This window comes from Prionailurus bengalensis, chromosome C1 (genome assembly GCF_016509475.1).
Source record: "Prionailurus bengalensis isolate Pbe53 chromosome C1, Fcat_Pben_1.1_paternal_pri, whole genome shotgun sequence".
Lineage (NCBI taxonomy): Eukaryota > Metazoa > Chordata > Mammalia > Carnivora > Felidae > Prionailurus > Prionailurus bengalensis.
The window spans coordinates 111,621,371-111,646,030 of record NC_057345.1 but is presented as its reverse complement, the minus strand read 5'-3'; the positions used below and the strand labels follow the sequence as shown (position 1 = coordinate 111,646,030).

The 24,660-nt window shown below is 43.9% G+C and overlaps 1 protein-coding gene across 6 annotated transcripts in view; it reads right to left on the bottom strand.

Moving 5' to 3' along the window:
- The window catches only part of WDR33 (WD repeat domain 33), a 109,206-nt gene that overhangs the window by 2,727 nt on the left and 81,819 nt on the right, over positions 1 to 24,660 (bottom strand). The window contains exons 8-21 of one of the 6 annotated variants that reach the window (XM_043576446.1): positions 19,123 to 19,249; positions 17,200 to 17,354; positions 17,033 to 17,111; positions 16,443 to 16,553; positions 15,576 to 15,670; positions 15,289 to 15,375; positions 14,681 to 14,820; positions 13,930 to 14,082; positions 11,970 to 13,040; positions 9,263 to 9,371; positions 5,766 to 6,204; positions 1,423 to 1,586; positions 1,218 to 1,310; positions 132 to 347 (exon numbers count right to left, since the gene is read on the bottom strand). In XM_043576446.1, the coding sequence (XP_043432381.1) occupies positions 132 to 347; positions 1,218 to 1,310; positions 1,423 to 1,586; positions 5,766 to 6,204; positions 9,263 to 9,371; positions 11,970 to 13,040; positions 13,930 to 14,082; positions 14,681 to 14,820; positions 15,289 to 15,375; positions 15,576 to 15,670; positions 16,443 to 16,553; positions 17,033 to 17,111; positions 17,200 to 17,354; positions 19,123 to 19,249 (3,039 nt within the window). Of the gene's footprint in view, positions 1 to 131; positions 348 to 1,217; positions 1,311 to 1,422; positions 1,587 to 5,765; positions 6,205 to 7,879; positions 7,989 to 9,262; positions 9,372 to 11,969; positions 13,041 to 13,929; positions 14,083 to 14,680; positions 14,821 to 15,288; positions 15,376 to 15,575; positions 15,671 to 16,442; positions 16,554 to 17,032; positions 17,112 to 17,199; positions 17,355 to 19,122; positions 19,250 to 24,660 lie in introns of those variants that run through there. The other 5 variants (XM_043576448.1, XM_043576450.1, XM_043576447.1 and 2 more) reach the window with 5 other exon arrangements.

Sequence of the window (24,660 nt, the reverse complement as noted above, 5' to 3'; positions counted from 1 at the left end):
AGAATGGAGGAAGGACCCTGGGTATCCTGCCCAGAACGGATAGAACAGGAACACGGGGATGGGGCTGGCCTGTGGCCCCGCAGCCTTCTTGACAGAGCTCCCACCACTGTTGATCACTGGCCTCCACTGACCTTTGCCTCCTCGATCCTCAGATGGACCCCCCGGGGCTTCCATTTCTCTGTGCTCCGAGGTCCCCGGCCCGTCGTGCCAGGGGCGCTTTCGGGGTGGCAGGGATGCCATGTCCATGCCCTGCAGAGAAGAGGAACGTTCTCTGCTAGCTGGGGAATGACCGTCGTGAGGGGGATGATCAGGGCGCGGAGCATCACGGAAATGTTCATGACCTGGCCCTGAAACGGGAGACACAAGGCTAAGCATCTGACAATCTTCTAGTGTGACCGAAAGCAGGTGGAAATCATACTATTTAGTACCAACTTGAGAACCAATGTTCATTCATGCAAGAAAGGTATGCTGAACACCCACCTAGGCCACATCACGAGTACATAAAAAAAGGTCAAGATCAGAAATCAACGTACCTCTTAAAATAAGAGACAGGCAGCGTCCAGAAAAGTGGTTCTCAGACTTTTTAGTCTCAGGATGTCTTTACACTCTTAAAAATTACTGAGATTTAATTTATGAGACTTATATTTCATAAAATTTGCCATACTAGCAATTAAAGCTGAGAAAACTTTAATGCATTTAACTATATTTTCTGAAAACAAAGCCACTTCGTGGAAAGAATGGTAATGTTTTCTATTTAGACAAACCCCTCTGACATCAGGCTCAGAAGAAGAAAGGTGGATTCTCCCAGCCGTTTCTGCACTCAATCTACTGCAATAAAATGCTGCTGCCTCAAGGATCTGAAGACAATCCATCTTCCCATGGAGATGTGAGTTAGAAAAGAGAGGACCTGGGGGCACCTGGTGGACTCAGTTGGTTAAGCGTCCGACTCTTGGTTTTGGCTCGGGTCATGATCTCATGGTTTGTGAGTCTGAGCCCCGCATCTGGCTCTGTACTGACAGTGAGGAGCCTGCTTGGGATCCTCTGTCTCCCTCTCTCTCTGCCCCTCCCCCCACTTGGTCTCTATCTCTCTCTCTCTCTCTCAAAATAAATAAACAGTAAAGAAAATGGACCTGGTGGGCCCCCAGAAGTCCCCAGACCGCACTCTATGAGCGGCTGGGCTCGGATCACCAGAACCCACAGCAGCTCTCCTTCCTTACCTGGCTCTCTATTTCCATCCCAGGAGTCTGGTTTCCGTCCTCCTTCAAAGCGAGGGAACTCATCAGGAGTGGGGAGCAAACCCTTCCTTCCTCCTACACATGGGAACAACACAACACCACACTCACAGACCATTTCAGGTGTGTCCCTAGCAGCAAACTCTCCAGCCCATCCTTGCCAAGCCCAGCATCCTCAGCACACACTCACCTCGCGGGGTACCCCGACCTCGACCTCGGAGATCTCTTCCTCGGGCCGATTCATCAGAAGGATCAAAATTCTCCTCTGGACCAAAGTCTTCAGGACCAGGAAAGCCATCCCTACCTCGGGGCGGGGCACGGCCTTCATGTCTTGGGGGTGCTCCTCTTCTAAAGCTGTCAGGGAAAAGCAGCAAAATATCCGCCTGATGAAACCCCTCACAGCTCTTGAGTTCACGTTTCAAAGAAACATAATGGTGTAAGAAAGTATGATATTAACGTTAAATGGGAGGAAAACAAAATAAAATTATGTATTTTTTTTTTAAGTACAGATTTTATAGTCCCAATATTAAAGGCAAAAACAGGAAGGAAAATGTAGGGTTATGTTCATTTTCTCCGAAAGCTTTTAGGAGTAACGAAAGCAGTGAATACGTTTTAAGTGCTAATAATCATGCTTTCACTTTCAGATTTCATTTCATCCTCAGCACCCCATTATTAATTCCATTCTACCCATGAGTACACTGAGGCACAGAGAGGTAATGTCATTTATTTATGACACACAGTAAGTGTTGGGATTTGAACTCAGCCAGTCTTGACTCCAGCCCATGCTCTTTTACCACTGCCTTCCCAGTATTTTTCATGATCATTTACAATCAGAAAAGGGAGGGTACAGATTTATGACTGCCAACTGTACCAGACTCATTTGGGAACATCTGCTCTCCCGTCTGCCCTAGCCCACCGCTTCTATGCAGGGCTGGCCATGAACTTCACCCACAGCTCCACTCCACAGCTGACTGCTGTACAGGCAGGCACTTGGCAGCCCCCACACTGGCTAGCTGGCAGCCTAGAGCCCTGGCTGGCGGACAGGTTCAGTGTCCCTCAGGATTCTGGACCGGAGGCCAAGTTGGCCAAGAGTACTGCCAAAGCACAGCCATTACAAGAAGAGTGTCTGAGCCAGAGAAGGCCTGTGGGGAAGCAGAAAAGGGGCCTACAAGCAGAAATGGGGCATGAGCACGTGGAGAGAGGCCTTGGGGTTGGAGAATGGGTCAGGAGGAGTGAGGGCACAGGGCCAGTCTGCGCGAGCAGCCAGGCCTTTCACTTTTCTTGAGTCTCCATTCAGTTATCTTTTACTCCAAGGTTTCACTTTGCAAAATTCCAAACCAAGAACACAGTTAAAAGAACAGAACAAATACCCAAGTGTCCTTCACCTAGACTGATCAGTTCTCTTCATTTTGTTTTTTTAGATTCATCAGTTCTTAGGACACTGCCATGTGTACTTTATCTTCTCTCTCCATCTACTTACAAATCCACTTTCTAAGCCATTTCAAAATCAGTTGCCAACAACATGACCCTCATCCCTAACACCTCAGTATGTTTCTTCTAAGTACAAGGACTTTCTCCTACAGAACAATACCATTATCACTTGAATAACATGGAATATTCTTTAATACAGTCCAATTCAAATTTCTCCCATTGTCCTCAAAATGTCCTTTATAGTTGTTTTAAAATATAGATTTCAATCCTGATCACATACTGTTATTTAGTGGCCCTGTCTCTGGTCTACTTTATCTAGGATCTTCCTATATTTGATCTTTCATGATCCCAGCATTTTTTAAGATTACATCCAGATAAAACGAGGCATGTGGGTGGCTCAACTGGTTGAGCATCCGACTCTTGATTTCACCTCAAGTCATGATCTCACCGTTCATGAGATCCAGCCCCATGTCAGGCTCTGCACTGAGCATGGAGCTTGCTTAGGATTCTCTCTCTGTCTCTCTCTCAAAAATTAATAAATATTTTTAAGAAAAGATTCTCTCTCTTTCCCTCTGCCTCTCTTGACTCACACACATGCACTCTCTAAATTAAATTTTAAAATTAAAAAAAAAATCCATCTAGGTATTTTATAGAATGTACCACAATTTAAATTTATCTATTTCCTCATGACTAGACTCAAGTTAAACCTTTTTGGCAAAACTGCTTATACCGTCTCAGTGATGCCGGGTTGTCTGCCTGTTTTTGAGGTAAAAGTGGTGTGCTGAACCAAATTTCACTGTTGCAAATGTACACTTTCTTTCCTTCACAATTAAAGAATCTGTGGAGTGATCTATACAGGGTTTTAGTGTAAAAAGAACTTTCCCTTTTCCACTCCAGCTATCTTTTTTAAGAACTGTCTTGGTCCTGTGGACCTTGACGACTCATGCTCCTGTAAGCAAAGAGGGTGTGCCCGGGACACTGGCTGAAATAACAACTAAACGTAAAGGTGGAATTGGCCAAAAGGAGATGAGTGGAGCAGGAAAAGTACAGCAGAGGGCGCTGTCTCCCTGGGACAGAGTCAGGGAGAATCCCCACGCCCCCAAACACCACAGGACTGGCCAGGCAACCATTACAAGGCTGCCCTAGTTACGACAAGAGAATCTAATGTGCCCTCATTAGAAAGTAGCTCCTATCAAGGACTTAACGTGTCCTCCGTAAAACTTGTACGTTGAAGCCCAAATCCCCAATGGGATGATATTAGGAAACAGGCCTATGAGGGGTAATTAAGATTAGGGGAGGTCATGGGCATGGGGGCTTTGTGATGGATCAGTGCCCTGGTAAGAAGGACACCAGCAAGGGCTTGCTCACTGTCTCTCTACTGTGCAAGGACACAGGGAGAAGGTGGCTGGCTGCCTGCAAGCCAGGGAGATAAGTCTCACCAAAAACCCACCCTGCTGGACCTGGACCTGTGACTTCAAGCCTCCAGAACTGTGAGAAAATAGACTCATGTTATTTAAACTTCCCCAGTCCTTGGTATCTTGTTATGGCAGTATGAGCTGATGAGTACATCCCCGAATGAACTGACCCTTCTCAAATACCTCTCCCCATTTGACAGATTCACTAATTCAACAGTTACTGAGCACCCATGCTGTGTCACCATTACTGCTCTGGGTCCTGAGGCCACAGAGGTACAGAAACAAAGCCCCTGCCCTGGGGAAGCGGTCATGTTCCTGGGAGATACACATAATAAGAAATAAACACATTGCTTAATGTCAAGCAGTGCTAAGTGCTATGAAGAAACAGGAAGCAGGGTGAAAGAACTGGGGTGAGAGGAGGAGGGCTCTGACTGCAGTGAGCCACAAACATCTGCAGGACTGTGCTCCAGGCAGAGAAAACAGCACACACAACAGGAGCAGGAGCACCTCTGGCGTATTTGAAGAGTGATGTTAAGAGCACTAGGCTGTGGGTCTGTCGTTAACAGATGAAATACAATACAAACTGAGGCACAGTAAAATCTGAAACTGAACAAGGTGCAGAGATTCAGGAAATTGGTGAAGGTTATGCTGATGCCAAAGCCACTGGAGATGCGGCTCCTGCAGACACACAGAGCCATTTCAAAGATCCTTGAACACCACTGGTATACCTCGGATACCATTAAGACAGGCCCTCAAGAAAACTAGGAGCCCTTACGTCTTTTTAAAGAACTCCCCTCTGATGGCTGCTCCCTCACACCCCTTGGCCATCTTATCAACCATTCTTGTCTAACACATCCCGTGAGGAGGAGGGAATGCCAACCCTTGACTCTATCCTCTACTAGCAATGGTCCAAATGTGACAGGAAACACTGCGGCAGGGATGGACGGCAGGAGTGGCACACAGCACCAGCACCGCAGTCTGCCAGCCTGGCCTGAAGCCGCTGGGACACTTCCGCCTGTCCGACGCGTCCACCTGTCCTAAAGTCAAACTGCTGATTCTCAGCATGGCCCCTCATCTGGACACTGCTGACAAGAACACCGATCTCACAATTCAGTGGCACACAGAAATGCTCAATTATCATCACCCCTGATTATTCTCTGTCTCATCTGCGATTCACTAATTCTTGTTTTTGCTCCTTATTTCTTTATACCTTTTTTACCCCAGGCAAGCGGAGTGCTCAAGCCTGACCTTGCCCTAAGTCAACAGCAGAATAATTTTTCAGCTTGATTCCATGGTGTTAAGCTCTTTAGGCAATTACACAAAAACAATCTCATAATTCCTTTACTCTCCACCTGGATTATCTGTATCATACTGCATCATTCTAAGAGAAGCTGGTGCCTTCTAATCAGGCCCCAGAAACTTGATACTATCCTGATGCTCACATCTCTTTAAAAGAACCAAAAAGTAAGCAAAAACAAAAAGATTCCTAAATTGCAAAGGTAAAAAAGAAGCACAAAAAGGTTAAAAAGCATAATTACTTGCTTCAAGTCTAAACGCAAAACCTAAAGAGGGTAGAACTAGCAATCAGTCCAGTGCCCCCTGCCCAGTGAAAGAGGAAAGAGACTTCTGGGGAGAGAACAGGGCCACAGCTCCAGGGAAGAGCTAGCAGACAAAGCGTCCGTCCCACCTTTCTTCTCTGCGCCCTCGAAAACGTGGGTCCTCAGGATCCCGGGGGAATCGTTCATCTCCAGGTCTGCGGCCTTCCCAAGCCCCCGGAAGGCCCCGAGCTGCGCCCCGGCCATCCCCCTCGCTGAATTCCCTGTGATCAGGCGGAAACGGAGGCCCGGGGCCCCCACGCCTCCACTTCTCTTCTTGTGGTAAAGGTCCTCCTCGCCCCTCAAATTCACGTAATCGGTGGCCAAAGCGTTTGTCCGGGTGGAAGTCATCTGGTCTGCTGAAGTCGTCAGGGAAGTCGGGGTGAGGGCCACGCCTATCAGGGGGACCCCTGCAGTCCTGGCCGCCCCGGAAAGGCCCCCTCTCAGGCCCGTGCTCAGGGCCGCTGCTCTGCTCATGCCGCCTCTCTGACATGGGGCCCATGTGGTGGTTTGGAGGGCCGCGTGAGTCACCTAAAGGAAACAAAGCTGATTTTTACCTTGTCTTCCAGGAATCCTGCCAACACAGGTCTGATTTTCAGCATCTTAAACTCTCAGAAAGCATTCTGGCATTTAGAATGTTTTCCCTCCTTAGCTCTCAGCACACTCAGGAGACAAATCCCTCAGGCATCATCTAATGGAAGAATGCAGGTTTTGGGGTGCAGATTTCAACCTCATCACTCACTAGCTAAGCAACTCCACCTAGGGCAAATTATTAATCTCAAATGAGATTAGCAACTACTTGGCTGCTGTGAGGATTAATTCAAAAAACATGAGTCTCCCAGGCATAAGGACGAGCACACCTTCCTGTCCCCATTCCTTCAGTGACTTCCTTAGGCCTCCTTCCTCCAGGGAGGAGACGGCAGAGAACACCCATGCAGCAGGCCAGAAAGCCAAGCACAGGGAGGCCACCTCTGCACCTGAAAAGGCCCTCAAAGCCCAGGGTGCTGTACCTCCACTTCCTCCACCCCTGAGGTCGCCCTTTTATCCTCCACTTCATTTAATTGATTCGTTAACTCACACTTTGATTCTTTTTTTTTTTTTTTTTTTGACAGGGAATACTTTATTCAAGCCCATCAGAGAAATGGACAGCTTGGGTCAGTAACAAAGCACACTTTGACTCTTAACAAAATCCTCTGAAAAGCACATGGAACCACAGGCCTCCCTAATAACTGCCTGGTGACCAAACAGCCTTGCTATGCTTCAGTTTGGGGGTTTATACAAACACATTTTCCTGCCCCTTCGCATGAATGATATATATCCCTCATCTGTAAGAATTATCACCATTCTTTGCAGACAGCGTTTGGAAACCCACTAGAGATTTTTTGAAAATACTTTAATGTATGTAATATATTCAACATCCTGAATAAAAATGGAAACAGGCCAATTAAACTTGTGATGGTTACCTTAGCTCACTTCTTAACCTTGGAGGGATTTGTTCTCCTGGCTACTGAACTACTGCAGCCATCGTAAATGGGTACCTATTTTCTGTCAGGGTACAATTCAAACCAAGCATTTTTAAAGGTAGGTAGCAAAGGGTCCCTCTTGTTCCAAAACAACTAGGTTTTTAGGATGGACTTCCTCCGAATGCCTCCTCCTGCCCCGCTCGCGCCTTTCCCCGCTTCTCCCTGGCAATAAAGATGAACACCCTCTCCTCGAGCCACAGCCAGCCAGCTTTTTCCCCTCCCATGCCCTTCCTCATCCCTTTTGTTCCTTTCTCTTGGCCATTTCAATCCCGCCTCACCATTCAACATGAATAAAAAACTTGTAAATATCAATATAAAAAAACACCACTAGAAGGGTTCTCTCTGCTCCTAAGCTCTTCCTGCCTCCCGCTCTTTACTTCAGTAAACCAGTCCTCTCCATGCTGAGGAAAGCACCTTCTAAGTTGCCTCTTTGTTCAGTCAGTTTGCAAATCCCAGGGCCCTTTCCTTCTATAAAGTGGCCCCCCCACTTCTCAGTGGGTTCCTACAGCTAATGGCTTCTTCTCTGACTTTAAGTTGCTTGAACTTGGTGTGATCTCAGACACAGCAGACTTTGACCTGAGGAAGCTGAACACATTCCATTTGGACTTACCTATGAATAATAATCCTCCCATTACCTCTATCTGTTTAAAAGTACCCTGGCTCCTCCAAGGAAAGAAACCCACCACTACAAATTAGAAGGGGTGTGGCCACCGGTGGTGGGGCGGCGGCGTTGGTTAATCCAGTAGGGGATGGCAGGGCCACTTTCTCGGCTCTCCCTTCTCCCTTTGGTCCCTGGGAGGAGAAAGAGAGGAGGAAGAGAGAGAGAGAGAGAGAGGTAAAGAGAAAAGGGGAAGAGCAAGGAGGAGAGGGAAATAGGTGGAGACAGACACAAGGTAGGGGAGAGGAAGAGAGGCAGGCTCTCAGTTCGTTGATAGCTGTACCTTGTGGGTAACAGACTCTTCTTTTCTCAGGGTCCCCAAATTCCAAAGATGGGTTCCTGCTTTCTCTGTTTCCCTGTCGGCCACCACTTCCATGCAATGAGACTACCATAAAGATTCTCCTAATCTCTTTACTGCTACCTTTCCTAGGACGTGCTGCTTCTCCCAAAGTCCTAGTGCTGCAAAATGCTGATGGTAATTTGATAAAGTGAGGGCAAGAAATGTAACATGTCCCACAGAATGCTGTGGGCTCCGCTCATTAAAAATTACAGGGACTGAAGTTCATTGAAGTGCAGCCTCCACAGTGCTCCTAGGTTTCGGGCCTGTGTCCTCCCTGTGAGAAGCACACTGACTCCAACACCTGCACCTCCAACCTGCCCTCCATCCACACCCCTCATAGTCCTGCCCTTGCCCTCTGCAGCCAGCAGCCTGCGGCCCCCTCGGTCCCGCTCCAGCCCTTCTCGTGTGACAGTACAACATGTGAACAAGACTAGGGGCTGCCTCTGTGCTCTCCTTCAACTCCTGCAATGAACTCAACTTCCAAACAGCCTTACATCTTGATACTGACAGTTCTCATCTCTGTGCTTTCCATAAGATCAAGAACCCGATGCATCAGTACATTGCTTTCTTCTTTTTCTTAGTGAATCATGCAGAACAATATAAGCAGCTAAAGCATTCAATATGTGGCACAACTCGGGGGCAGAAGAGGGTGATATGAAAAACACTACTAAAACCTCTGCATTCATGATCTCATCAAAACCTGTAAGTGGAAGCAGCTGAGCTCTCCAGGATGCTAAAGACATGCATGTGCACTCAGTGAGCACAGGAGTCGCTCCCGCTCCCAAGACAGGCACGCAGCCGACTGTCCGAGGCACAGGCCCTTCTCCCAGGGGTCATCCCAGCAGTCTCACTGCCAGCTGCCACCTCCTCAGGGCGGCATTTCCAGCTAACCAAAGCAAGTCTAAGAAAACACCGTTAACAAAGCCTTTACCTGAAATGACTGTGGTCCTAGTTTTCCTATAGGTTCAAGTGCCCATTCTATCAGTTACTTACCAATAAACTATTTACTGTGAGATTTACCCAGAGGTAGTAGAATGCAATCCCTTATTCAGCCAAGCAGATATTTACCTTTGTTAGGGCCAGGTCCTTGTCCAGGGTTAAGAGGGGGGATGCGACCTTGTGCTCCCTGCTGCCCTAGGCCTGGTATCAGGGGTGGGGGGCCTGCGTTCTGTCCTTCCTGAAAAGATGTTTTTAAAGCGGGGGTGTGAAATCATAGGCTTGTGCTTCATGAATAGCAATTTCATCATAATGTGACAAGATTAAAACACTAGGTTGCCCCAAAGCCTCCAGCAGTAAATATACAGCTAGTGACATTATAGTAAAATGGTCCTTAGATTGGGAGAAGGAGACACTTCTCTTACCATAATAAAATGAAACACTTACATTTTAAACCTGATGACAGGTTTCATGTAAAGCTAGATCTTTACCTGTAATGCCAAGTAAGAACCACAATGGAAAGTCAGAAATCATACATAACACTCTGCATAAAGGAGGAACTTCCAGCCAAAGTGAAGATCTGGAAATCTGCCGGGACAGGTAAACTCTGCTCTCACACTCAAGACTCCCTTCCAGCTACAGAGAATAATCAGTCCTCTCAAGAGGCTAGGGCTGGGTTTGAAGAGGCAGAAGAAAGGAGTTCGTCCACACCAGCTTTCTCCCACCACCTCCTTCCCTCCCTCTTTCTTGACCTCCTCATTTCCCATCCTCAGCACCTACTTCTCATTCCCAGCTGAGTCACCTGGGACCCTACCAGACTCCTTAGGTTCTTGCAGACACAAACCTGCTGCTCTGATCCTCTGTCCCTGCGCTCGGGAACCCCAGAGTTCACTCCAGCGTGTCCCCAAGACTCTGTATTTTTACCCAGCCACGCCTAAATTCTGAGTCTCCACACTGTCCAATGACCTTGGATCAGGTCTCTTAACAAATTCCTTTATATAAAAAATGCATTTGGTGGCTGGACCTACTATGAAAACAGTAGTTGCACATTCCAAACCAGCTCCATGAAAGAGCAGCCATGACAGGACATGCGGCATGCGGCTACAAGGCCACCATTAACTCAACACCAGTAATTTCCATCCTTTGTTTCCTCTCCCCCTGACCCAAGGACTGCTCTTATCAACATCTCTCAAGCTGTTACTTTAGCACCAGAAAGCAATTTCACTAAATTAAACCAACTGACACAATGGGTTTAAATAGTTGGCTTCATCAAAGTGAAGAAAGTCAAATTTCAGCATATAAAAAATATGAGCAAAGATGTTCATCAGGCAACTCTTGAGATTTGAAATGTCCTATAATGTATCAAACCTTCACACTCATTCTGTAGGTCAACTAATGAGTCTTTAGAACCATTACGCCTTTCATGTATAAAATCTGTCACTACTTGATACAATAAAAACTCTTACTGAACTGTCCCAGAAACTCAGGCCTATCCTCTTGAATCTGACATGTTTATAATTTCAGTCATAATGTGGTAGCTAAAGTTCATCACTGTTTTTGTCCTTCAAATGAAAGCAGTTAATTCATTACCATAAGGTTAGGTAACTGATACTGTAAACACACACAAATGCTCTGTGTGTTAATAAAATCTATAAGACTTCCAGTTTTAGGGCAGTTAAGGACGATCAACCTAGATTTATTCCACTCATCTAAAAGATGCCCAACAGATTCTGGAAAGAAACTCAACTACCATCGGGTTCTTTGCTGCTGTGACACCTCTAAATCCTGGGAGATCTACAGAAGGGTAACGTGTAACCTTATTTAGCTAACTATTTTAATTCAGTAGACCCTACGGTCATCTTCATGTGACAGATTCTCAGGTGTCTGAAAAAGCAAAACGGGCCGTGTTCTGCACATGCAGCATCAGCAGCACATCCTCTCCAAGTGGATCGAGTGCCTCTCAGTGAAGACCCAGGGGGTCAACATTAGCTCACTCACTCACTCACTTTTGGTCCAAAACTGACTTCAGGGACACAAACCCAGTTGTTCACACCCAAACAATGCTTCCACACTATGAAACGGAGAAAAATATAAAAACCACAGAGCCACACTGTCAAATCCATTCATGCTCATGCAGTCTTTCTCGAAGTCCCCCATGAACCCTGAGCCCTCCTCTCAAAGCACAAGCCCAGCCAAGGGGTAATAAAACTTGGCAAACAAAACAGAATCATCAAAAAAAGGGCCCAGAAAATGTCTACAGAAATATTCCCTCCAGTAAATTGACATGTGAGCTAAAACCCTGAACAGAATTTTGTCCAAAGGGTCATCATTTGAGAATGCACAATTCTGGGCTCAGAGGTCTCTAAAAGCATTCATTGAAATGAAAATAGTGAGATCAGAGTCTGCTGTAAACTTGTGAGTTACATACTCCATCCTATCTTCAAGAGTAGAGCCGGCAGGCAAACCAGCCTGTGAAACACCAGGCTACAACATGAAGAGCCCAGAAAGGGGAGGCCTGACAGGCTCAAAGCCATCCATGCCTCTTCCTCAGGGTCACAGCTCTTTTAGCCCCGGGGACAATTAGGAACTGTACTAAACTAAGAGTTGATCTTTTCTGGAATAACTGCTATTGAAAAGATTCATATTACATTATGTATAATGGTCCATTTAATTATTCTCATTTGCTTCTTCAGCCATGATGCTACTCTCAAGCCACCATCACTACTTGAGAGTCCCTGATACGAGCTGTGATGGCTTCCCATAGCATCTGGAAGGGCCACTTCTGTGCAGGGCATATTTTCCCAATGTGTAATGCCTAGAAGTTAGAAATAAATAATACCTGATTGAAGGGGGCCCGAGGCCCATCACCTAGCAGAGCTGTTTTCTGCTGCTGGAATGGTATTGGCCCTTGAGACGGATGTGGCCCTCTTGCCGGGTTCTGCTGTCCCTGAGGTCCAGGGGGCCCTTGCATGCCACCCTGGGGTGGAGGCCCCAAAGAGCCCTGGGGCGGCCCCTGCTGACCTTGTGAGCCTGGAGGCCCCCGCAATTCCTGGGGAGGGCCTAGCATGGACCCTTGGGCTGGAGGCCCCTGCATGCCTCGTATCTCCTGAGGGCCGTGTCCCAGCAGTCCACTTGGAGGGTGAGGTCCTCTCATCTCTTGAGGTGGGTGGCCCATCATCATCCCTTGGGGAGCAGGACCCTGGTTCTCTCGGGGGCCTGGAGGACCCTGCATTCCTCTTGGATTCAATCCCATCAGAGGTCCCTGAGACACAGGACCTTGGATCCCTTGAGACCCTGGCCCACCTTGGATCCCATGAGGGTGAGGAGGTCCTTGCATTCCTCTGGGACCAGGTGGTCCCTGCATACCTTGAGTACCAGGAGGCCCCTGAGGGCCCAAGTGACCCTGGGGACCAGGTGGGCCTTGGGGGCCTATGTGACCTTGTGGGCCAGGTGGACCCTGAGGTCCCATATGACCTTGAGGACCAGAATTACCCTGTGGTCCAGGTGGTCCTTGAGGTCCCAAAGGGCCATGAGGTCCAGGATGCCTTTGCATTCCTTGGGGCCCATGCATGTCCTGAGGCCTCGGCAACCCCTGGGGTGGGCCCTGGGGCCCTTGTGGTCCCATGAATCCTTGTGGCCCCCCACCTCCCTGATGCAGTGGAGGACCTTGTGGTCCCATTTGTCCCTGGGGTCCAGGGGGTCTAAACTGTCCCTGTGGCCCCGGAGGCCCCATTTGAGCCATGTTCATTGGCATCTGCTGAGATGGATGGGGTTGTTGAAAACCTTGAGGAATCTGAGACATTGGACCTTGTCCTGGAAAGGGCTGGGGTCCGAGGAGAGGAGTGCCAGATGAAGGAGGCGGCTGAATTTGCTCAGCCTGTTTCTGTGCAAGTCTTTCAATTTTAAGTTGCTGGAAAGAAAAAAAGAAAAAACACACTGATAAATATGACGCAGCCCTCAACGATGACAATATTGCTATCACTTACTTCACTGGGAGAGCCTCAATACAAACATAAGGCATCAACCTCCCAACACTCCACAATAACTACAATCCATACAACATTCAGGTATTCTGGGAGCATGTAAGCACCTTCTTTTGAAATACTGGGAAACAACAGTCAGAATAATTTACTAGTTCTTTATCATTCTTGCTAACTTTCAAAGGTTAAAAAAAAAAAAGGAGCAAATCACCTGCTCTAGAGCTGACAGAGAAAGAAAAATTATTTTATCTGTGGGTAAATAAATGAATTCAAGTTAAAACTATGCTGGCTTTATCTTTTCTATTAAAAAGGTACGTTTAACTTAGTTCGACTCACTGCTTGACTGATCTGGTTTCAAAGTCTAAGAAACAGAATTCTTTCACAAACTAGCTTCCTAATGTAGCAATAAGAAATGGTGGTGCTGGGTGGGGGGATGGGCAAAATAGGGGAAGAGGTTTAAGAGGTACAAACCTCCAGTTAATAAAATAATTAAGTCACAGGGACAAAATGTACAGCATTGAGAATATAGTCACTAATACTGTAATAATGTTGCATGGTGACAGATGATACACTTATCATGCTGTGCACAGCATAAGGTATAGAACTGTTGAATCACTATGTTGTACACCTGAAACTGTGACATTGTATGTAAACTATGCTTCAATTAGAAAATGAGAAAAACAGAAAGAAATGGTGGCGTTCGTCAGATCCATCTGAGAGTCCCTTCCCCTCTCCTTAACAGCATGTCAATAAATGTCTTTTAAGAAAGATCTACTTTCTTAGATCATCTTGAACCCTCTGCTAAAGAGCATCACACACCTCCAGAAGCTGTGGGTTAGTATACTGTAACGTGGCCATTTCTTGTTCAATTTCCGCTTGTGTTTTCTTCTTCTCTTCCAATTTAATGTCCTCTTTTCTGTCATTCAGTACCTCATTTGGGGCAGGAATTGGAACTTTATTTTGCATCCACGCCTTGGGAAAGAAGAGAATATTAAAATATACCCTAAGTGTGTATATTATAATGAGAGAAGGTGAAAACCATTCTGTAAGGTCATTGGCTCATTCCAACCTGCTGAAAAGAAGCCAGTTCACCTGGTACACTGCCTTTATTTCTAATGCTCCTTCTTAGTGACACAAGAATGGAGTTAGGCAAGCACATTGCCAGGTAGAAATTACTAACTTAATAAAAACTATAAGATCTTATGTGTTATTAAGAATGAAAAGCCTGCCCACATCTTCAAAAGGGCACATGCACTTTGTGTTGCAGAGACAAATAAAGTAGAAGACAGACAGACAACGCAGAGGAGAGTCAACATACTCTCTGTTCCATGCTTCTCTCTTCTCTTTCCTCTGATGACTTGGACAGTAAGTAAGACATAGGTGAGAATCAAAGAGCTACAAGAGTCATGACGAACTCCACACGAATGCAGAGCAGCAGATGGGAACTCTGTCTAAGAATACTCCAAAGAAGTCTGTAGTGCAGAAATACCTTCCACGGATGAAAACATGCAAGAAAGTCTCAGCAGGCAGAACCTCCTGGTGGAGGAGGGGGCTGCTGGTAGTTACTCACCTGCTGGAACTGAGCAGGAATAGGTTTTGCATATGGAACTTTCTTCTGAGGAACTTTTTTCTGATCCTTTTGCATCACCTCCTCCATTCCCCAGTCCAAACCTGGAATTGTCATCTCAATTTCATTTGACTCATCTTTCCCTATAACCATAAAAAGAAGCAGTTAGCCAAGGAAATAAGAGAAGGTGGCTACTTCATCAGTGAACACATTTTTAGAAGAGACTTTAAATAATATGTAATAGATAATTAGATGACTTTTATCAACATGTCTCAACATAAATCATTTGGGCACTTTCAAAATAATTCAGTATCATGAAGGTAAGAAACAGGTCTCCAGGGGTGCCTGGGTGGCTCAGTCAGTTAAGGGTCCAAACTCTCGGTTTCAGCTCAGGTCATGATCTCACAGTTTGTGAGTTGGAGCTCCACACTGGGCTTTGGGCTGCCAGCTCAGAGCCAGCTTGGAATCCTCTCCCTCTCTCAGACCCTCCCCTGCCTGTGCATGCTCTCTCTGTCTCTCAAAACAAATAAATAAATATAAAAAAAGAAGAAAATAGAAGAGATCTCCAAAAATTTTATAAAAATAAAACATACAGGTACAATGTCTCTTACCCATCTGCTCCTGTTCCATAGCCAGTTTTAGTTGTTCTGGTATTCCCATTCCTGGAATTACTGCCAGGCTATTAGGTTCAAGGTCATCTACAAATAGAAATACATCTATTGTCAATAGAGATTTTATAAACATAGTAGTCCAATAAAATGAACACTTTATAAAAATGAATTATCACTCACTAAACTGTAAAACTGAAATTAGTTTTATATAATCTTATCCATACCTAATAACACTTTTATAAAAGAATATCAGATTTCAAAGAACAATAAATGTGCAAGGGTCTCACCATATTCTACTCCATCTTCAGACATTCCAGGCAATAGGTTGAGATTATATCGATCTCGCATTTTATCACCTGGTCGGTTTCGGGTCCAAAATTTGCTGTCAAAACAAAACCATTTGGAGGGGCGAGGTGGGGAGCACAGTTTTGGTGTATTTCTGGGCACTTACAAATACCAAGCAGGGTAAACGCAATAAAGTTTTACAACACCTTTCTTCTAAAAATTTAAAATGTTGAATGATTTTTTTTTATAAGAAGGCAGAACAAAATTTGAATAACAAAGTCATACTCCATACTCTATCTCCTTATTATTATATACATATTTATAAATCACTATAAAAATGTTGAACTACAGGGGCGCCTGGGTGGCTCAGTCAGCTGAATATCTGACTTCGGCTCAGGTCACAGGTCATGGGTTCGAGCCCCATGTCGGGCTCTGTGCTAACAGCTCAGAGCCTGGAGCCTGCTTCAGATTCTGTGTCTCCCTCTCTCTCTGCCCCTCCCCCTCTCATGCTCTATCTCTCTCTCTCAAAAATAAATAAAGATTAAAAAAAATTCATAAAGGGGTGTCTGGGTGGCTCAGTCTGACTTCAGCTCTCAAGTCATAATCTCACAGTTTGTGGGTTCGAGCCCTGCGTTGGGCTCTGTGCTGACAGCTCAGAGCCTGGAAGCCTGCTTTGGATTCTCTGTCTCCTTCTCTGTCTATCCTTCCCCCTCTCATTCTCTCTCTCTCTCTCTCTCAAAATTAAATTTTAAAAAATGTATAAAAAAGAGGTTGGACCACAAATTAATACATCAATAAAAATAAACATATATCTTCTCTGCAGCTCTATAAACACAGTAATTCCTTGTTATTTTTGATATAAAGCTTACCTAGTATGGTCATTTGAACCTGAGCAGAGAATATGTCCAAGAGGATGCCAAGCCAGACTCCAGATCATTCCTTCATGGGCCATCTCCATCCCACCCACTTCCTTCTCTACCCTGTAATAGCACCACAGAAAGAAGTCTTTTCAATAAAATCACGCATGCACACACACACACACACACACACACACACACACACGCACACACACACAGACATTTTATTTTACTGTAACACAAAGCTACCAAAGCCTTTTACTTTGAATCTGGTCAGTTCCACATATTTCAGGGGTACTGATTTGTCACCAGTAATATAATCTTTGATTCAAAGAGCACTTCAGAGGGAAAAATGCTTCAAGAATGATTTCACCAATAAGAAACAAAGAAATCTGTTTTATTCTCCTTTAAAGGTTTCCACATCCAAAATGAAGGTGCTAAGTTTTCTATTCCAGGCTGGGTTTACAGAATTGAAAACTGCAGGAAGACTCTGATACAGGACATAGGAATACTCAGAAAAAAACACAAAATACCATGTTCTATACATTTGGGAGCTCTCTTCATAAAATATACAACTGTTTTACATGGTAAGTATTACATACCCCACATGCCAGAATAACAAAGAGCCATCGGACCCGCCACTGGCAAACAGTCCTTCGTGAACAGGATGCCAGGCCACAGCTGTAAAACAAACGTGGGGGAAGGCAAAGTCGTCAGCATCTCAGCATACTAGTGGTGACAGAATGAGAAGCATGCCACAGCCACCAACCTGTGGCTTCTTTCTTGTGACCTCGGAAGACTTGAAGCTCTTCCTTCAGGTTTCGGATATCAAAAAGTTTGCAGAGGTGGTCACGTGATGCGGTGAGCAGCCAATTGCCATTGAGATTTAATTTCACTTCCATTACTGTGTTTTTATGGGCGTGACTAGAAACAAAGTACCAAGGAAATAATCTGTCAGAATTCAAAACAAGTATGAATCCATACAATGGCCATTTTGCCTCAAGACGGCAAGAGGTCTGTAAAGCATGTAACAGCACAAGACCACAGTTAAAGTACACTTGAAAGAAATAGGTCAATGACAGAAATAACATCCATTATCTAAGCATAGTTTTCATTAACCAACTAAAATAGCAACAGAACTTCAACTGTACAGGGAAGCTGATCTGTGAAGCAGGGAAGCACCTGAACATGTAAATTAATATTCAATAAAGCTCATTAACTTTTCAAAGTTCAGTGAAGCGCCTCTCATTAAGACAAAGCATAAAAAAGGGGCACAGGCTAGTTTGAGGGTTAATTTGAACTAAAAACACCGCAACAAGTCGAGGCCTGTAAGGAGCACCGCTCACGTTTCCCTCCAGCGGCTGCAGCCACTGCAGTCTGCAGCAAAGCAGCCTTGCTCCAACCCCTCACTCTGGATTTGCCTCCCTTCCCAGTCACAAGGACCAGGATCCAGCTGTTTCGTCAAAAACATGTTAGTAACATAGCCATTTAAATAGGAATGTCAACAGATAATTCAAAGACAAAACTTTATTATGAGGCTGCATCAGAAGTAAGCACCTCAGACAAAAAATGAGAATGGATTCAAAACTGGAGGGGAAACTTCCCTCTAAACAGATGTGGTGAGATGGAGAGGGCTGGGGCAGATGTGGCAAGATGGACAGATACGGTGAGATGGGACAGATGTGGTGAGATGGAGAGGGCTGGGGCAGATGTGGCGAGATGGACAGGTATGGTGAGATGGGACAGATGTGGTGAGATGGAGAGGGCTGGGGCAGATGTGGCGAGATGGACAGATATGGTGAGATGGGACAGATGTGGTGAGATGGCGAGGGCTGGGGCAGATGTGGCGAGATGGACAGATGTGGCGAGATGGAGAGGGCTGGGGCAGATGTGGTGAGATGGACAGATACGGCGAGATGGAGAGGGCTGGGGCAGATGTGGTGAGATGGACAGATGTGGCAAGATGGAGAGGGCTGGGGCAGATGTGGCAAGATGGACAGATGTGGCAAGATGGAGAGGGCTGGGGCAGATGTGGCAAGATGGACAGATGTGGCGAGATGGAGAGGGCTGGGCAGATGTGGCGAGGTGGGCAGATGTGGTGAGATGGAGAGGGCTGGGACAGATGTGGCGAGACAGATGTGGCGAGATGGAGAAGGCTGCAGCAGATGTGGTGAGATGGACAGATGTGGCAAGATGGAGAGGGCTGGGGCAGATGTGGCGAGAAGGTGAGGGCTGGGGCAGATGTGGCGAGATGGACAGATATGGTGACATGGGACAGATGTGGCGAGATGGAGAGGGCTGGGGCAGATGTGGCGAGATGGAAAGGGCTGGGACAGCTGTGGCGAGATGGGCAGATGTGGCGAGATGGAGAGGCCTGGGGTATGTCTAGTAAGTGGCACAACATCAGCTCCATATGGTACCAAACGGTACATCATGAGACATGGCAACCTAGGGTAGCGAGAACCACCTCCTCCTCCCCACCCCCACCCCCAGGATCTCCAAATTACATTTAGATACATACAGCAGAACAGAAACCATACTTAATTAATAAGAAGACTCTAGGTACGAATCCATCTGTTGTCTACCCTAGATTTTCAAGACTACATGGTGGGAAAGAAGGCTCAAAGTTAAGGAATACAGGCAGCCTTGTGCCCCTTTGTTTAGGGACCAAGGTAGGGTTCCTATCACTTACAGTGTTGCAAGACTCTGCCCCGTCTTGGGATCCCAGAACTTGATTGGTTGTTGACTATCTTTACTTCCTGAAACAACTAACCCTTTTGTTGGATGCCAGTCTACACATTTCACATCTGCACCATGCCCTGTGGGAAACAAATTAAGATAAAACCTAATCAGTCACACATTTAAAGCAGAACTCCACTGAATTTAAACCAGAGTAGACAAAACTATTATAAGTTTTGATCCTAGTACTGTCTTATTAATCTTTTTGAAAAGACTCTTTGGTCTTTCGAGTTTTGGATACAGCAACCTCTTTCAAGGCCACGATGCACAGGAACTATTCCTCTTCTCCTACAACTAAGCTCATCTTCTTGCCTACCTGCTGGAGGGCCAGTCAAAGCATTTTGGAAGCTGCATCACCCAAGCCCCATATTTAAAACTTTTTATGTTTTTGCAGGACGATCATAATCATTGGGCACGATCCTTGCCGTCCACTCCAGGTTTTCCCACTTCACAATGATCCTTATAGATCAAAAGTCCTAAATTCAGATTCACACACCAGCATTTTCTAGATGTGTCAGTAGGAAAAGTATTCCACTTATTGAAATGAATTGATGAATTTGATTAAATCAAAATGAGAAAAACAATCCCTGCGTCATTCACACACATGCCAGCTACTCTGTTTAGTGCTTACTACAAGCATCACCTCTTGAAATCCTCACAAAATCCTGAGAAAGATATGATCATTACATCTTTTTTATAAGGGAAGTAAAGAAACAGAAGGACTGGAGGGGTTAACTAAGATGTCCTAGTTTCCAAAGCTAGTCAACGAGAACAGGAGCTGGAATGTGAACCTGGTCTACAGGATTCCAGAAATAGTTCTCTCAACCACAGTGCTAGAGCATGAGGTCACTTCATAAGTGGAACACATTAACTGATACTAAAACTCACTAAAGTCAAAATCACAATTTACAGAACTCAAAGAAACTAGTTATGGCTTTTAAAAAGTCAGTGCTATCCAGAAAAAGCCTCAGGAGCAGTTTATACAGCACTACAAAGCAGGTGAAAAGGGAGGTAGAGAGTATTTCAAACAGCTCCCTCTCTAATCAAGACCAAATCCAGCTTCTATGAAGTTTGAGGTGGGAAGGAGAAAGGACATGGGAGAATATCAAGGGAGGGAGGTAGGGAAGAAGGAAGAGATGGTTCCAGAGGCACTAGAAAGTAAATTTGCACCAATTAAGGTGAGTGATTTGGGGCACCCAGGTGGCTCAGTTGGTTGAGCGTCCCACTCTTGATTTTGGCTCAGGTCATGATCTTGCAGTTTGTGAGATGGAGCCCTCTGTTGGGCTTGCGCTGACGGTGCAGAGACCACTTAGGATCCTCTCTGCCCCTCCCCTGCTCGTGCTCTCTCTCTCAAAAGTAAATGAAGGAGGAGGAGAAGGAGAAGGAGAAGGAGGAGGAGCAGAAGGAGAAGGAGGAGGAGAAGAAGAAGGAGGAGGAGAAGAAGGAGAAGGAGAAGGAGAAGGAGAAGGAGAAGGAGAAGGAGAAGGAGGAGGAGGAGGAGGAGGAGGAGGAGGAAGAAGAAGGAGGAGGAGGAGAAAAGAAGGATTTGCATCTCAAATAAGCAGGAACTTTAAAAACAAGACCCCATGCTGGCAAGCATGTAAGAAGATGCCAACTGCCTGGGCAACAGTTTAACAATGTGTACTGAAGCCTGAAAAATGTGTGTATCCTACAACCCAATGACCTCATGTCTCAGAATTTATCCTGAGGAAATAATGTATGTACAGAAAGATTTATTTACAAGAATGTTAACTGATAGTTTATTCTGAAATGCCCTCCAGAAACATATTGCAAAATATATTTCAGTATGGCATATGGGCTCAATGGAATATGATGCACCTGTTATAAATGATAATATAGTAATTTAACGATGTAATTACAATGTTCATGATACAATCTCAAAAATACCAGTGTGTGCAGTATTCCTAATGCCACGAATGTAAAAGATAAATTAAGACCATGAGTGTATGCAAACCTACCTAGAGAAAAAATGCAAGAAGTCTAGACACCAAACTGTTACCAGAAATATTATTAAGATGAGTAGAGGTATTAAAGTGATTCTTATTCCTGTGTGTTTTGTTTTTATATTTTCTTTTTGTAATGTTTTGTGCTGTATATATATAGTGAACATATATAATTTTATATATGGGACCCGAAGGTGGAAAAGGGGAAACTTTATTGTTGTTTTGATTTTATTAAGAAAAAGAACTGAGGATGATAAAATTGAATAGAAATACACTTCAGTCCCCCAGCCCCTTGTTTGACTTAAGAAAGTTTAATGTCATTAACAACTAAGATATGGCCAGGAAGTTAAAAAAACTTTATGGGCCACTATCACCCAAAATCAAGTATTATGTATAGATACGTGTGTATTTTAGCCAAATTTGGAAAATACGTTAGAAAACACTTTTAAAATACGATGCACTGTGCAAAAAAAAGTTCATACTCTAAGCAGCCCCCTCTAACCTCGCCTTTTCTGGGATACTTTTGATATTGCCTCCACTTTATATGTTTAGTCTATATAGAATATGTTTAAAGAAGTATATGCAAAAAAAAAAAAAAAAAGAAAAGAAAACCCTATCAGTTCATAAAAAAGAAACAACAAAATATATTTTAGCTGCTTTGATTTTGTTTTCTGAAGTTTTCTACAATGTATTTAAGTAGAATCCAAGCCAAGTGAGGAATCCCATCTATCCTTTTCTGCTAAATAAATTTACCCATATCCAGAAAAATCACTAATAAAAATCCAAGTGATTGGAACTGATTCTTAGATATTATTTTATTGGTCATTGTTCTTAATAATAAAAATACTACTATTAGCAAGCATATACACTTCTTATATGTATGGTATTATTCTTTTTTTTTTTTTTTTTTTAAGAGAGTAAGAGCATGGGGGTGGGGGGGGGGTGGTGGTGGACAGAGAGAGACAGAGAGAGACAGTGTCTTAAGCAAGCTCCACGCTCAGCACGGAACCTAATGAGGGGCTTGGTCCTAAAACCCTGGAATTGTGATCTGAGCAAAAAACAAGAGTCAGACGCCTGGCTGAGCCACCCAGGCACATCTGTATGGCACTATTAGTTATTCTAAGCAAAGCATGTATACTAATACTTTACATATGAAAATTACAAATAGGTTGAACAACTTGCCCATGATCACACAGCTGATATATGGCAGAGCAGACATCTTGAATGCAGGGAGCTGGCCCCTAAGCCATAGCTCTTAAATGCCTATTGCCCCATTAGATGTGGAAAGGTTCATCTAAGAGTTACAGGAGGAAAAGAAAACATGTCCCTTTCTATTGGCTTCTATATGCACAAAGACTCACTGAAAGATAGCAGACAGGGAACAGATGGAAAGGCAAGTATCCAAGTCTTTACATTATTTTATTTTTAACTATATGCACATGTCATCTATTTTTTTATTAAACACAAATAAAAGTTACCTAAGAAAATATGTACAAAATAATATGTGCACCATGCTAATAACATTTGTAGCTTAAAAAGACACACACAGAGAGCACACACAAACATTTGCTCAAAAATGTACAAAATGTGTCTGAAAGAAAACACAAGAATCTCATCACATTAATTGCCTCCAAGAGAGGGAACTGAGTAAGGAGACTTCACTGTATATTGTTTGGTACTTTTTAAATACTGAAACACATGAATCATCTATTGAGAAAAAAATCAACTAAAATTTTTAATTTACTAAATAGCAGTAGACTGATTACCTCTGGAAAGTGGATACGAAATGGTTACAAGTAGCATGTATCATTGTTACAATTTTTTCAAATGAAAAGGAGGAAAAATAAATAGCTTAACCCTGGCGCAGAAGCACACTGATCTGCAACCGCTTCCTTCTTCAGTAAAAAAATGTTACTGAATTTCCAATGAAGTGACAAAAATGCTTTCAAATGATAAAATTGTACCCCCTCATGTCAGTGTTGACACAATTAGATCCAGAACAAGGAGACTAATAGAAATTTATCCTAAGAAAATAATCTAAAGGTTTTTTTTAACTTTTATATTTAAGAGATGGCATTTGAAACCTTGTTGAAAGTAGTGAAAATGTGTGAACAAATTTTAAAAGTGGGATAATTAAGCGAACTGTGTCATGGCCAAAAAAAAAGAACATACAACTATTAAAATAAGGATTCTAGGAACAAAGGAAAATGCTCATGAAATAAAGTGAATTTTAAACTAGCAACAAAATAACATATGTATAAATGGTGCATATACCACAGGGGTGATTATGAAAATGTTCATGTGTAAGTACAGAAATATGAATAAGCAGCAAATGAAAACTATATTGAGATCACAGAAGCAAAGGTGAAGTGTTCATATTTTCTCTGTTACAGTGTGGTTTTAACCATAAATCACATAGGTTAGATTTTTGTGTGTGGGTAACTTTCTGATGTTTTTAAAATGAGAAAAAAAAAACCCACCACTGAATGCAAGTTACTTTGCTAGGCAATATTTTTTCTATCAGAGTAACAAAAATTAAATTTGGTGACCCCAGCAATAAGAGAATAATAGGCACCGTCATCCATTACTGGTCAGAAAGTAAACTGGTACAATTTTGTGAGAGGCCATTTGGTCAAATCTATCAAAATGTTATAGCCTTGAGAATGCAAGCTGGTACAGCCACTCTGGAAAACAGTATGGAACTGTTTCAAAAAACTAAAAATAGAATTACCCTATGACCCAGCAATTGCACTACTAGGCATTTATCCAAGGGATACAGGTGTGCTGTTTTAAAGGGACACATGCACCCCAATGTTTACAGCAGCACTATCAACAATAGCCAAAGCATGCAAAGAGCCCAAATGTCCATTGATTGATGAATGGATAAAGAAAATGTGGTATATATATACAATGGAATATTACTCGTCAATCAAAAAGAATGAAATCTTGCCATTTGCAACTACATGCTTGGAACTATTATGCTAAGTGAAATTAGTCAGAAAAAGACAAAAATCATATGACTTCACTCATATGAGGACTTTAAGAGACAAAACAGATGAACATAAGGGAAGGGAAACAAAAATAATATAAAAGCATGGAGGGGCATAAAACATTAAGAGACTCTTAAATACAGAGAATAAACAGAGGGTTGCTGGAGGGGTTGTGGTGGGGGAGGAGGATGAGCTAAATGGGTAAGGGGCACTAAGGAATCTACTTCCGAAATCATTGTTGCACTATATGTTAATCTGGATATAAATTTAAAAAAATAAAAAATTTAATTTAAAAAAATGTTATAGCCTTAATTCTCCTAGAAATTTACCTGTGTCTGTAGTTGTAAAATCACACCAAAATTTTACAAACATATTTATTGTTCCTTGTTTGATTCGCAAGACTGGAAACAACCCAAACATCAATCAATGAGGGGTTACTTAGGAAAATTAAGGTAAATCCATGTAACTGAAAACAGTACAGCTGTTAAACTGAGGCAAGATGAGGGAACTTTTTGGGGGTGAAGGAAATGTTCTGTA